At 41.3% G+C, this 15558-nt stretch overlaps 1 protein-coding gene across 1 annotated transcript in view; it reads right to left on the reverse strand.

Moving 5' to 3' along the window:
* vegfc (vascular endothelial growth factor c) overlaps positions 1-15558 on the reverse strand; it is a 96974-nt gene that overhangs the window by 34614 nt on the left and 46802 nt on the right. The window contains exon 4 of the mRNA XM_085163579.1: positions 3054-3193. Within this exon, the coding sequence (XP_085019705.1) occupies positions 3054-3193 (140 nt within the window). The remainder of the gene's footprint in view (positions 1-3053; positions 3194-15558) is intronic.

Raw genomic sequence — 15558 nt, forward strand, 5'->3', positions numbered from 1 at the left:
AGGAGTGTTAATCCATCTTTCGAACCTCAAATAAAGGGGGAACAATTGCGATTTTTTGTTCGCTGGTTGCTGAACATTTGATTAGTTCTTTATCCTCTCAAGGATATATAAGACTGTGTGTGAATTTGCCCAACCACTCTACATGTGTTTTGTTGATTTGGAGAAGGCACTCAACTTTGGTCCCATGGAGTATCCTGTGGGAGGGAGCATGGGAAGCATGGGGTGTCTGGCCTGTTGCCTATTAGCCATTTGAGCTCTCTGTAATTGTTGCAGGAGCTTGGTCCACATTGTCAGCAATAACTCATTGCTGGTGGCTGTTGGACCGAAGTGAGGGCTGCACTTTGGACACAGTTCTGTTCATAGAGAATTTCTAGGAATATCCAGGTAGATGGCCAAGTGGCTTCAGAATATTGTCTTTGATTTGCATATAATGTGGTTCTGCTGGGCTCATCAGCTGGTGGCCTCCAGCTCGCACTGGATTACCCCTTTTAAGACCTACCATAGAACCAAGTCCGCCAGAGCTTATATTATATTTTTACATGCTGTAGTGCCATTTTTGGGAGCATTTAAAGTTGCTATACATCAATACAACCATTACAGCCTAAATTTTAATAATATGTATGCATTAAGTGCATAGTAATTACATAAATTGCAAAAAAGTGCACTAAACTACAAAAATATTGAAAATCGTTTTTGTTTTTTTTTTAACATATATTTCTAGTTAGAGAAATTTAAGAGGTTTATCCCTCAAAACTGTAAATACAAAAAAGTTGCACAAAATAGTTTCCCACCACAGGAAATTTATTTTGAGTGTCTTCATAGTTTTATTTTTGAAATACACCAATTTCTATACACTGCAGGAAAAACGAAAATAAATATTATAATGCAAATTTGCAACAAAGCAGCATATGCATCAAAATAAACTATTTCCAGCAGTGCAATATGAGTCCTAAGCATCCCAGAAACGACACAGAAAGTCATGAAGTCAAAGATAACTTTTAAAAACACTAGTATAGGCTCATGAGGCCATGATGGTAAAAAAAAACCTACATTTCCGCGAAAATGGCGTCACTTCCGGTTTCGGGCAACATGGCGGACATGCAATAGTTCGTGCTGATGGACTTAGGAAGTGTTATGAACAGCTGATCGGATCGGCAAAGCGTGTTTCTGGAATATTCTGTTTTTGTTGCTGCAAGCGCTTTTTATGCAGTTTTTGCAAAGCAATATGTGGAAGGAAACCGTGACCGAGGACAAGCTGATGGCATAAGATGTAAGTACAACTCCTCCGGTTTCATATGCAAAAAAAATTATTGCGCTAGCTCACGTGGCTGCAGAGCTACCGGGATTTAAAAATAGTTACGCAAAACGGAGCGTGCCCGCTCCGACCGGTTATAAAGGGTTAAGGGGAGAAAGGAAGAGGAGATTGACAGGTGGATTGGGGCCACGGCTGCAGTGATGAGGACATTGCATCAGGTTATTGTAATTAAGGGAAGAGATGAGTGTAAAAAAGCAAAACCCTACCCTAGCCTAGCTTATTATCACAAGATCTGAGTACTGAAATCTGGTGAACACAATAAATGAGATCCTGGATACAAGCGGTGGTAAATAAGCTATCTCCGAAGGGTGGCTCTCCCTTAAAGAGGGTGAGGAATTCAGCCATCCAAGAGTGGTTTTGAGCAAATTCACAACTCCTACACATGGAAAGGTGCCAGTCAAGGTGGTTCAGGGATCTGACTAGAATCCCTCCTGGATGAGGTGCTTCGGGCATGCCCCACCAAAGGAGGCCATGGGACAGACCCACGACACGCTGAAGAGATTACCTTTCTCAGCTGGCCTGGGAATGCCTGGAGGTGTCTGGGGAGAGGGAGGTCCTTGCTTAGGCTGCTGCCCCCACGACACAGCCCTGGATAAGCAGCAGAAAATAGATGGATGGATTGATGGAAGAAATCTTAGTTCTCACCGTCAATCGTTTCCAATATGAAAAGTACACCTCTGTTTCAGGTAATGCTCGACAGCGTAAGCCACTTTGTCTGCACCTAAGTAGATCACATTTGGCTGAACAAAGTAAAAAACATTTGTCACTGTAAATATGTGGATTTGTGTTAAATTATTTGCCATTTTATTCCATTCTATAACAGCAGTGTTTTCAGAGGACACAAACTGGCAAGAAGAACTTGCTAAGAGAATTCCAAGGGTCAGCTGGTCATAAATCCCAGCATGCATCATGCAGGTATAAGCACAGGAACATACAAATGCCATAGTTAACCTAGAAAAGGTTAAAGGTCTTAAATAATCAGGCCCCATCTTATCTTAATGACCTTGTAGTACCATATCACCGTTTAGAGCACTTCGCTCTCACACTGCAGGCCTACATGTTGTTCCAAGAGTATTTAAAAGTAGAATGGGAGGCAGAGCCTTCAGTTTTCAGGCCCCTCTTCTGTGGAAGCAGCTTCCAGTTTGGATTTGGGGGACAGACACTATCTCTACTTTCAAGATTAGGCTTAAAACTTTCCTTTTTGCTAAAGCATATAGTTAGGGCTGGACCAGGTGACCCTGAATCCTCCCTTAGTTATGCTGCAATAGACGTAGGCTGTCGGGGGATTCCCATGATGCATTGAGTTTTTCCTTTCCAGTCACCTTTCTCACTCAGTATGTGTTAATAGACCTCTCTGCATTGAATCATATCTGTTATTAACCTCTGTCTCTCTTCCACAGCATGTCTTTTATCCTGTCTTCCTTCTCTCACCCCAACCGGTTGCAGCAGATGGCCCCGCCCCTCCCTGAGCCTGGTTCTGCCGGAGGTTTCTTCCTGTTAAAAGGGAGTTTTTCCTTCCCACTGTCACCAAAGTGCTTGCTCATAGGGGGTCATATGATTGTTGGGTTTTTCTCTGTACCTATGAAGCGCCTTGAGGCGACTTTTGTTGTGATTTGGCGCTACATGGCTGTTTTATTCCTTTTCACACACACGCGCATGCGTGCCGGGTTATTAAGTCAGATCTTGTGATAATTAGCACATACAGCTAATCTGTGCATGTACATTGACAGAGACTTACTCAGGCAATGCTCTTCTGATGATGCTGTGAACTTGCTTGTAGATATCCAGTTTGGACAGACAGCTGCACTGGGTGTGGTTGGCCACACTGATGGTCACTGGTTTCGTCCCTTGGGTGATTGGCACTCTGATCTCAAACAGCTGCAAAGAGTTGTAAAGAAGCAACGTGAATTAAAATAATGTATATTGATGTGCACTGTAAAGAATAGCAATGCACATCCTATCAATTTGTCAAGGAGAGTATCTCAAAAAAAGTCAATACAATGGTACATTACAATGTGAAATAGCTACTATGGTAATGGTCTATACTCATTCAGAAGATAAGTGGCCTTCTCTAAACAACTATTCAGGAATGGAAACATAGTCTAAGGCCTAAAACCTATTAGCTTTATTTTTCTTTTACTAGTTTGGGGATCACAATATAACTAGAGAATAACTAGCCTGTGTTACATGTGGTTTATGTGTTTTGAAAACGAATTAAAAGAAAGAGAAAAAGTCTAAAGCCCCATACACTTATAAAATAATTTGCTTGCCAGACATCACTTGGTAGCTAGTGAACATTAAAGGCTCCAGTGGCGTAGGTAACCCTCAACTGGATTTACCACCCAGTCAAATGTGAATCAGTGCCATCCTCCACTCCCAAATATAGTCTGTTCAGCTGCTCCATCACACTTAAACTTGCACATCAAAGGTTCAGTATGTAAAATATCACAGCTAGATCCTAGTAGGTTGCAGATCACAGTTAACTGAATTCTTTTTTCATACACCACAGATTTCAATTGCAATAATGCAGAGCACATTGGGCACTGTAAGACAAACACATTTGCATCACCTTATCCCCAATCTCCTCTAAACTTCCTTTCATTGTGGCATTGTGTGATTCCGAGTGAGGCAGTTTAGCCAGCTTTATTTTGCTAAACAGTCAATCTGGTGAGCATTCTGGTACAGCATACCCAGTTACCAGTAAGTACTTTTCTACACTGCCAGTTGTAGTGTTGTAAAAAAGAAAACAGAAAAAATATGATTCAGTGAATACAGTGAAGTATCTGTATAACATCTTTTGCTTGGTCAATGCACAAAATTGCAATTTGACCGGGAGAGGACAACAGCAATAAGATGTTAGTTTTCACTGGCTGAAAGAGGGGCCAAGTGCAAATTATACTGCCATTTTAAAATAAGATTTGCTCTGATTATGCAGTATGAAAGCTCAATGTGTGGAGAAGGGCGTAGTGGACAATTTTAAGATACCAATTCCACAGCCACAATTTGTACAGCGGGAATGGCTTCTTAATTTTTTACAAGAGAGCAAAAAAGAGCAAAAAAATGTTTTCTGTAAAGGAAACATTTTGTTCTCTCAGCTTTTGAACAATGACATTTTTCATTAAATTGTGCCTTTTGTATCAAAACAGTGGATTTTAATCCAATCAAAGATGTGCAGATTCTGCAAACAAGTGCAGAATTTCAGCTTTAATTCAAAGGTTTAACAAAGCATTTGCATTATTTAGAAATTTTTAGACATCTTTAATCACAAAAAAGTATTTTTGATTGCAGACTCTGACAATGTAAACAAGGAATCTGAATCTGTGTTATTTCAGTTATTACATTATATATAGTACAGTCTGATGATGTCTAAGGCAGGAGAAGGAGGGGAAAAGAGGGGTAGGGGTACAATAAAATGATAGAGTGCAAATAGAAATACACAATATATTGCCAACTGGTCCTGTAAGAAAAGAAAACAAGGAAGGATACAGCACCAGGACCACAGAAATTAGAAAATACACAGATACATAAATCAAGAGTCTTGTTGTAGTGTGTCTTTGTCACAAATGTACTTAATAACAAGGGTGGAAAGTCTCAACAATGCCCCCCAGAAGCCAGAGGCAGACAGACATGGAACCAGGACAACTGCACCATCCGCAGCCTCCAAGAGTACTGAAGACTCAAGGCCACACATCTTGGCGACAACCGCACACCCGTTCCAGCAGAAGAAGGAGGGAGGCCCCGATGGCCTTCTCACGGCCAAAGGGCGAGAATCCCAGAGAGTCAGGGGCAACGGGCAGTTAACCCTGCTAGAGCCTAGCCACCCTGGTACGAGTCGGAAAGGACCACCCAGCACCCGGCAGCGTCAGAAGGTGATTTTTTTCAGGGGCTCCTCCATTGAGTTTCCCTGTGTAGACCTGCAAGTTACATGCATAAGATGAACCAGCATCACAGGCGCCCAAATCTTTATACCATGCTTGGCAGGCTTAGATGGTATATACTGGGCAGCAGCCCTGAAATGGCATCAGCTGCTCATCAACGATGACATTGGGGCCAGGGTTGTAAAACAGTTGAGACCGGCCGCTCATTTGCCCCACACCATCCTGATGGCAGCTAGCTTGTGTCTTTGCCATCAAGCTGGTCTATGATCATGGTCATCAAAACGGATAGTCCTGAAAATTATTTTGAAAGTTTTCAGAGACATCCTGGTCCAAAAAAGATCTCTGCCAGTTTTTTCATCCTGCAGGGATTCTGTGGTCTCTCATTTGGACCTGAAAACACCAGCAAGGATAAGAACCCCAAAGTAAGCATCCAAATCGGTTTTGTCCAAGACTTTGCATGTCTTTCCAAAAACTCTGCTTCCTTTAAATTGGTGCAATCCAGGATGATTTTCTTGATGGGGTATTGCATGCAAAGGTCAAAAGAAGACTTGATGTCTTTTGCATGACTGCCCAGCGTGTAGATTCTGGTATCATTCAAATCACATTGGCTCACATTGGTTCATTTCTTAAGCAGGAAGACCATTCAATTTTGCCATCTTTTACCATCCATACGGTGTTATTTTCAAGCTGCTGACAGTCTGCTCACTGGTCTTGGGGCTGGCTGCTCCCTGCTGGTCTTGGGGCTGGCTGCTTGCAGGCTGGTCCTGAGGTTTGAAGCTTGCTAAACTTTAGAGCTGGCTGATGCTCATCACTTTTTCCTCTGCATCGCCATCAAAACCCTGTCTCTTCCAATAGCAACTGTAAGGCAGTCTGAACAGAGAATCACTTTTCCATCTTGATCAGGTGTGGAACCACAATGAGATATTTATAGTGTCAGGTCCCCAATATTCATTCCCGCAAGACAAAGGGTGAAACGTGTGGGAATGTGTGTGCAGACAGTGTTGGGTGCTCCAATTTTGCAACCTTGAGCGGGAACAGCACTGGTGGGTCACACCTGGGTCAATTCACATGCTTTACTTTCTCCTTCTCTCTCTCTCTCTTTCACACACACACACACACACACACACACACACACACACACACACACACACACACACACGCCCAGAGAGGAGAGGGAGAAATGAGGGTACACAGGACCTATGATTTCCACACTTCCACTAGCCTTGCCTGTTTCTTTCTGACTGCCCAGACTCATTCATGGCCAATTTACAGTACCATGCATCAGCTGCACATGCTTGCAGGTGCTGGAGCTCAAGCAGATATCAAAGACGTTTAACAGGAACGACTACTCAGTCACTGAATCCCCAGGTGTCCGTGTCCATGTCTGAGTATAATCTAGGGTTAAGTGTTTTAAAGTATGTGTGCTCTTATGTGATGCATCAGAAACTACAACACAGTTTCTCTATATGGTTAGTGGTAATGTCTTGAATGAGTTTTAAAAACCTGCCAGTGTAGATTCTGTGTCACATTTTAAATCAAATTGTGTTTACAGGTTCTGAAAAAACAAGTCTTATTTGAAGCATAGGGATTCTTTGAAATATCTTCTAGTGATTTATGACAGCATTAAATTTAGCACACTGGCAGCACCGTGGCACGGTGGTTAGCACTGTTGCCTCAGAGCAACAAGGTCCTGAGTTTGACTCCACCATCTGGCTGCGGCCTTTCTGCGTGGAGTTTGCATGTTTTCCTCGTGTGTGTGTGGGTTCTCTTTGGGTACTCTAGCTTTCTCCCACAGTCCAAAGACATGCAATTCAATCCATCAGTCAGTCTTTATTAACCGACCTTATGTCCATAGTTAAAGCCATAATATACATAAAATTAATTTTGGTTTAATCAATTTAACCAAAAATCTATTTCAATATAACCTAACCCCAATTTTAAAAAAAAAAATGGGGTTAGGTTAAATGATGATTCTAAATTGCCCATAGATGTGAATGTGAGTGCAAACTGTTATCTGTTTCTATGTGCTAGACCTGTTCAGGGTGTACCCCCCTCCCTCTCGCCCTATGACAGCTGGGATAGGCTCCACCCCACTCCACCTCTGATAAGTAGGTGATAAGTAAAAGCGGAAGAGAATGAATAAATGATTTATGTCAACATGAAATTTATCATACTTGCAGTGAAAACAGAGAAGCAATTTACTTTCATATTTATGACAACTATTCATTAATCTGGGCTTAAAATAAACTAATGAAAAGTTGCATGAAAAAATAGCATACAATATACACCCAAATACAGTGAGCAACAGTTATATTCACATTCTTCTGTGGCATAGTTAACTTCCTGTGCTGAGTGAATCCACTAAAACAGTTCTTCTGACAAAAACCTATCACCTCAGAATGCTACCCCCCGTTCATTCAAGCAGTTATAGGAAATGAATAACACAGCTGAGTTAAAACAATAAGCCATCCTACAATTCATAACTGAGTCCATAAAAACATCTATGTGACAATTAGAAGGTGAGGGAATATACTCTTTGTTTCAAGGTGAGTGAAAATCCAATGAACCACTTGGTGCCTCTGCTTTAACACAAACTGTGTGACTTTTGATCAGGTGCAAGCCCTCTGTTTTATTTGGGGTTTTTTGCACTTTCATGTCTGCATACAAACCCACTGCACCCATTTTGCTATGGTTAAGGAGAAACAAGTTCAGGTAAACTTTTGCAATTCTGGCACATTTTTTAAATATAAAACTCTTCTTAACTTTTCAGAATCTTAGATTCTGAAGGAAGGAACGCCTCAAAATTACAAGTAGAAAACATCAGAAACATATTTATGCTATGCTTCTTTCGGTTTGCAAAGTGCAATTAATCAATGGACATTTAAGTATCATACAAAAGTCCAATTTTTGTTTTCATTAATTCAGTTCCAACGGAGGAACAACAGAAGACCTAAATAAGTTGATTGAATACATCAGTTAGAATGATATGTGCAATGTTTCATTTTAGAAATACTAAACATGTGCTTATACCAGATGTTTGTCTTAATCAGTTCGTTTTAAAAAAAACTTAGGTAAAAGTTTACAAGCAACTTATAGTTATTTCTTATTCATCACTAGTATGTTGGAGGCAGATACCATGAATATGAATATGAGTATAACTTTATAAAACAAAATGCATTTGAAACAAAATGTCTCTTGTGGCTAATAACTAATCTTGCATTTAGGTCATTTTGAAACCTACACTCAAGATTATGTTTTTCTACTGCTGCTGTTGTTATGATGATAACCTCTCCAACTGTGCTCATTGCCACATAGTTTCTAATAGAAATATGAAACCAAAAATCAAAGCCTGGCTACAGTGTGTATTGCATCCCACAAAATGAAAAGGCTACAATAAAACAGAAAAAAATATATTATTTGTGATTTTGTAGGAATTGAAGTACAGAGCAGCAGTTTTAAATCACTGAACATCTAAGAAATGTGTCTAATTAGATACAACATGCATATATAAGTAAAAATGTAGTGAAAGCTGGGCCGCTAATGATGGCTGCTGAAAGCTTTAGGATAACAAACTCAACAACACAGTGCTATTTACAACATTTGGATGTACATTTTGTGTTCTGTGCTAATTCAGTGGTGACGTCTGATTCAGTAGTTTGTGGCGTTGTTGTTATTTAAACAAGTTTAACTTTTGTTGCATGAAGTACACAAATAGAACACAACAAAATACCCTGTTAAGAAATATTATCCACTATGTTATTTGAGGCCTAGAAGCAATGTAGTGTAGTGACTTTAGCAAGATAAATAGGAGAACCTCAAAGTGGCTTTGTACTAAATAATGGCCAATTATGCTCATTTAATAATGTCAATTAGAATAAAAATCCTAATTCTAATAAAGGTCTGCTACCTCCTCCAGTTAAAGTATAAAGACACATCAATAAGTATTTAAAGAAACAGAGTAGAATTTCCCCTGAGAGGCATTGCAGAGTGTGAACATGAAAAAAAATCATCATACTTTAACACAAAATGTGTTATACAGGGCGGGCCATTTATATGGATACACCACAATAACATGGGAATGGTTGGTGATATTAAAGTCCTGTTTGTGGCACATTAGTATATGTGAGGGGGCAAACTCCTCAAGATGGGTGGTGACCATGGTGGCCATTTAGAAGTCGGCCATCTTGGATACAACTTTTGTTTTTTCAATAGGAAGAGGGCCATGTGACACATCAAACTTATTGGTAATGTCACAAGAAAAACAATGGTGTGCTTGGTTTCAACGTAACTTTATTCTTTCATGAATTATTTACAAGTTTCTGACCACTTATAAAATGTGTTTAATGTGCTGCCCATTGTGTTGGATTGTCAATGCAACCCTCTTCTCCCCCTCTTCACACACTGATAGCAACACCGCAGGAGAAATGCCAGCACAGGCATCCAGTATCCGTAGTTTCAGGTGCTGCACATCTCGTATCTTCACACCATAGGCAATTGCCTTCAGATTACCCCAAAGATGAAAGTCTAAGGGGGTCAGATCGGGAGACCTTGGGGGCCATTCAACTGGCCCACGACAACCAATCCACTTTCCAGGAAACTGTTCATCTAGGAATGCTCGGACCTGGCACCCATAATATGGTGGTGCACCATCTTGCTGGAAAAACTCAGGGAATGTGCCAGCTTCAGTGCATAAAGAGGGAAACACATCATCATGTAGCAATTTCAAATATCCAGTGGCCTTGAGGTTTCGACATCTCAATGGCTGTGAACAAAGAGAAACTTGTAAATAACTCATGAAAGAATAAAGTTACGTTGAAACCAAGCACACCATTGTTTTTCTTGTGACATTACCAATAAGTTTGATGTGTCACATGGCCCTCTTCCTATTGAAAAAACAAAAGTTGTATTCAAGATGGCCGACTTCTAAATGGCCACCATGGTCACCACCCAACTTGAGGAATTTGTCCCCTCACATATACTAATGTGCCACAAACAGGACTTTAATATCACCAACCATTCCCATGTTATTACGGTGTATCCATATATACGTGGCCCACCCTCTACAGTCTCATCATGTGCTTAGCTGTGCATGTCCTCATGGTGTTCTAATGTTTTGCACTCTGCTCCTTGTCCAGCTGCTAGAGAACTACATACTGCATGATCTGCCTCTTCAGGAAATGTTTAAAGACAACATAATCTAATCTGTACAACTTCCACATTTTTGAAACACTGGCCTGGATCAGCAGCAAGCAGTACCATTTACTTTACTCCAAATGAAACATTATCATGTTATATGAGACATCAGCCTCGAACGACTGATTGCATGCCTCGGCTCCTTGTGTGCATTCTCCATGTGAAACATCATTGTTATCTGTCACAGCTGTCTGTGTTCTGAGCAGTGTCGGTCAAGTTACTTGAAAATAGTAATTAGTTACTAATTACTGATTTCTTATTTTCAAAAGTAATTAGTTACTTAGTTACACCATTTGACCTTAGAACTGAAGAAGCTTCTCGGATGAGAGGTGAAACGTCTTCAAGCAACTTAAAGAAGTCCAGACGCTTTTCTTTGCAAGCTCCTTTGACGACAATGACCTGGATGACTGAGAACCTTCACAGACATATTGCCGTACATTTTGGGAGGAACACCCTTCAACTGGTGCGGGAGTATGAAAGGGAATCAAGGAAACTAGCGGATTATAGGAACCATCTCCGTTTCAACCTAAGATGTAGACAAAGCAGAATTGTTCCTAAGAGCCTGCGCCTTGGATCCACTGTCAGGGGATACAGAGCAGACTTGATTCTACAGAGAGCACAAAATCACCTTTTAAGTGAAAGGATAAGACAGGTCCATTTCACTATAGATGCCCTCCAGATCAAGATCAGCCAGACTCTGCAGGAACTGGAAACCCTTCTACCCTCTCCAATCTTAGAAGAGGTTTACAAGTTTGTGGACAAGGCTCAGCGGGCCCAACACTCGAAAGGAAAAGAAAGACAACGCAGGAAATTTCACACCTTCCTTTAAAAAACACACACTCCTCATTCTGAACCTACACAACCCAGAGAAGAAAACACACCTGAAGACAGTCAGGAGAAATGGGTAAAGAACTTTTCAGACCGGAATCTCACTGAACCTGAAAAGAGAGTATTAGCCAAAGGACTCAATTTTGCCATTTCTCCACAACAGTTGCCCATAGTGGAGCTCATCACAGCCACAGAAACCGCCATACGGATTAATAAATTATCACAGACAGAAGCAGAGCAAATCAGGATGAAAGTCTCAGCCACCCTCTCCAGTGCCAAAGTCCCTCCGTCCAACCTCACAATACAGGAAAAGAAGGTCATCGCTTCCCTGAGCAAAGACCACAACATCACTGTTTTACCAGCGGATAAGGGAAGATGCACTGTGGTCCTAAACACTACAGATTACCACACAAAGATCACTACTCTCCTCAGTGACAACAATACCTACGAAGCCTTAAAGAGAGACCCCACCAGCAGCTACAAAAAGAAAGTTATAGCTTGCCTTCAAGACTTTGAAAAGGACAAAATCAATGACCGCCTTACATATCACCGCCTTTACCCAGGGGATGCCATACCCTGCATTTACGGACTTCCTAAAATCCACAAGGAAGCTGTCCCACTCAGACCCATAGTCAGTAGCATAAACTTAGCCACTTATAACATTGCAAAACACCTTGCTACCATCCTTGCTCCTCTCGTGGGGAACACCCCACACCACATCAAGAACTCCACCGACTTCACTGACAAGGTCCAGAAACTTACCCTGGATCCAGATGAAACCATAGTGTCCTTTGATGTAGTCTCTCTCTTCACTTGCATACCCACCACGGAGGCCATGGAGACTGTCAGAAAACGACTACAAGAAGACAGCTCCTTGGAAGACAGGACCAACTTCACACCCGATCAGATTTGCATACTGTTGGACCTCTGCCTCACCACTACATATTTCAAATACAACGAAGGCTTCTACAGACAAAAACATGGCTGTGCCATGGGCTCCCCTGTGTCACCTATTGTAGCCAACCTTTACATGGAGGAAGTGGAAAGGAAAGCTCTTGGCTCTTTCAAATAAAGAGTACCCAGCCACTGGTACAGATATGTAGACGACACCTGGGTCAAAATCAAGACATAAGAAGTGGAATCCTTCACTGCGCACATCAACGCTGTGGATAAAAACATCAAGTTCACCAGGGAAGACACAAAGGACGACTGTTTGCCTTTCCTGGACTGCGCTGTGCACATTGAAGAGAATGGCAACCTCAACATTGAAGTTTACTGGAAGCCCACACACACAGACCAGTACCTCCTCTTTGACTCCCATCACCCTCTGGAACACAAACTTGGAGTAATCAGGACCCTACACCACCGAGCAGAACATGTGCCCTCTAAGCCTAAAGGGAAAAAGAAGGAACACACACAAGTAAAGGAAGCACTCAAAACGTGCGGCTATCCTAAATGGGCGTTCTTAAGGTCAGCAAAGAGGCACAGAAAAGAAGATCAGACACCAGCGAGGGAGGATAAGAAGGACAGACGCAACAACATTGTCATCCCCTATGTAGCCGGTGTATCTGAGAAACTCAGGAGGGTTTTCTCCAAGCATGACATCCCGGTGCATTTCAGACCCAGCAACACGCTCAGACAAAAACTGGTTCCCCGAAAGACAAAACTCCAAAACACAGACTTAACAATGTGGTGTATGCTGTACAGTGCAGCGAGGAATGCCCAGACCTCTACATCGGAGAGACCAAACAGCCACTTCACAAGCGCATGGCACAACACAGAAGAGCCACCTCCACAGGACAAGATTCAGCTGTCCATCTGCATCTTAAGGATAAAGGTCACTCTTTCGAGGATGCCAATGTTCACATTTTGGACAGAGAGGACAGATGGTTTGAAAGAGGAGTGAAAGAAGCCATCCATGTCCACTGTGAGCAACCATCTTTGAACAGGGGCGGTGGTTTACGACACCAACTCTCTGCCATCTATAATCCAGTTTTGAGTTCCCTCCCCAGACGCCTTAACGCCCACTCACATCCTGGGCCATCTGACCTCAGGAATTCGCATGATAAGGTGGGGCCAGGTTTCACAATGAACTCACCCGAAACTCTGGCTGATTGGGACCCACACCCAGTTTCACACCTTGGCTCAGGCGATTAGAGGATCATCAGGGGGTCCTTTTGTCCCTCTGTGGGGGGAAACTCCCACTAGGTTTATATCTGGGACTCTCCACCATTTGACCTTAGAACTGAAGAAGTTTCTCGGATGAGAGGTGAAACGTCTTCAAGCAACTTAAAGAAGTCCAGACGCTTTTCTTTGCAAGCTCCTTTGACAATTAGTTACTTAGTTAGTTTTAAAAAGCATGATACACAACCTGAATACGTAATAAAGCAATAGACGTTTCAACCCAGTTCTATTTTTTCTGTATATTTGAGTATATAAAACTGAATCAAATGAAGCCTCTTTAAAAAATTGTTAATTTGAATCTTTTAACTTTATGCACATTGCATCAAGCAAAAAATAAATTATATGTAACAGTCTCTGACTTGAAGAAATGTGTTTAACATTTAAACCTATGTTCTGCATATTCCAGCATATAAAATAAAATAATGTTTTTGTGTTTACACTCACTCTTTCAAATAGATGCAAGTAAAACACAGCAAAAAAATAAATAAAATCAAAGACTCAGCGGCACTGAGTCCTGTCACTCTTAAATCTATTGTCACCTGTTTAGCAGGAGTGGGGCCGGTGGAGGTTTGCCCGGTGTGGTCATGTCAGTGGGGGGATCTGGGGGTTTCTCTGTGAATGTCACATTCCCGTGGCAGCGTGCAGGGTGCTCGCTCAGATTTGAAGTTTAATTTTTCACTTTAGAAACAAGTTTTCTTCCCACGCAGAGTGTACAGCAGACACTAATGTTTTTGTCATTTTTTACAGACTAAAACTCAAAGTAATGTCAGTACTTCCACACTTCCACCACGCTGCATGGTCGTACTCTCTCCCACACTCCATATTATCCATTGCTGATCTACACACATCTGTTGCTGCTACCGACGTTGCACACACTTATGTCATTGTCATGAGACATTCTCACAAACAAAATCACGGTTTAGTAACGCAGTAACGTAGTGTGCTTACGGGAAAGTAACAGTAAGCTGTTTTTATTTATTTTTTTGCAATAGTAATACCTTACTTTACTAATTACTTGAAAAAAGTAATCAGATTTCAGTAACCCGTTGCTGCCCATATCTGGTCCTGAGTTTCTTTTAATTTAACAGTGGTACTGAATAATTAAGCAAGTCACTTTGTAAATGTCCCAAAAGGCTGGTTGACATCTTCCACCTACCCTACCATAATCAATGCATAATCGATTTCTATAATAATCAATAAGAACAGGTTAATCTGAGAAAATATCTTATGCTGACCCAAGCCACTCTGGATGTCATTCTAAGAAGATGGAAGAAATGAGATCCACAGGTTTAGTGCCCACGATGGGGAAATGCAGAATAGAAAACATTTGTCTGCTATGCACAAGAGATAGAGAGAGAGATGCAACAGCTGGCTATGAAAGCTTGTTTCCTACACGCTCCTGGCATATGCAGTCTTTTTGAGGGACATTTGAAAGCTCTTCTTTGGATGTTGGCTGACTTTTGGTTTCGATCCCTGTCAGGATGATCCTGCACTGCTTAAATAATGTTAAGGTCCATCAGTATGCTTTTAATGTATTGGCAGTATGTTTGGGATCACTGTCACGTTACAAAAGAACAAAAAAAAAACAAATCACACACTTTCCAGATGGAAGTGGATCCAAATATGACAATACTCAGTTTTGACAAGATCCCCAACACTGCTGGCTGAAATGCAGCCCTAAACCACAAGTGAGTGGCTGGAATATTTTTCAGTCATTACTCCATACAACCAGCTGCCACTGATTTTAAGTCCAGTTGTTCTTTGGTTCTTCTTTGGCATACCTCAGTTTCTTCTCCCTGTTGTTTTCCTGTAAATATGAGATTCTCGGTTTCAGAATCCCAGATTTCTCCGTTCCTATGTAAGGTTTTTGCTGGAGTTTTTCCTTTTTACTATGACCATGACTTTCAGATACTATTCACCTACTTTAGATATTTTTTAGGCCTACCACGTTTTTGCATTTTTTTCAATTTCCTCACTATTTTTAAATTCACACCTTATACCATGCTGGGAAGGTTTGGAGTAACAGTGCTTTGAATATGACTATTTTATGCCTATCAAGCTGTGTTATGTTTTGCATTTTTCCTAGATTCAATTAAAGAAATGGGAACACATGTGTTTTAGTGAGAGGCCCTTAGTAGCAAATTGGCTAAAAACGTTTTT

Source organism: Neolamprologus multifasciatus, chromosome 6 (genome assembly GCF_963576455.1).
Source record: "Neolamprologus multifasciatus chromosome 6, fNeoMul1.2, whole genome shotgun sequence".
Taxonomy (NCBI): Eukaryota; Metazoa; Chordata; class Actinopteri; order Cichliformes; family Cichlidae; genus Neolamprologus; species Neolamprologus multifasciatus.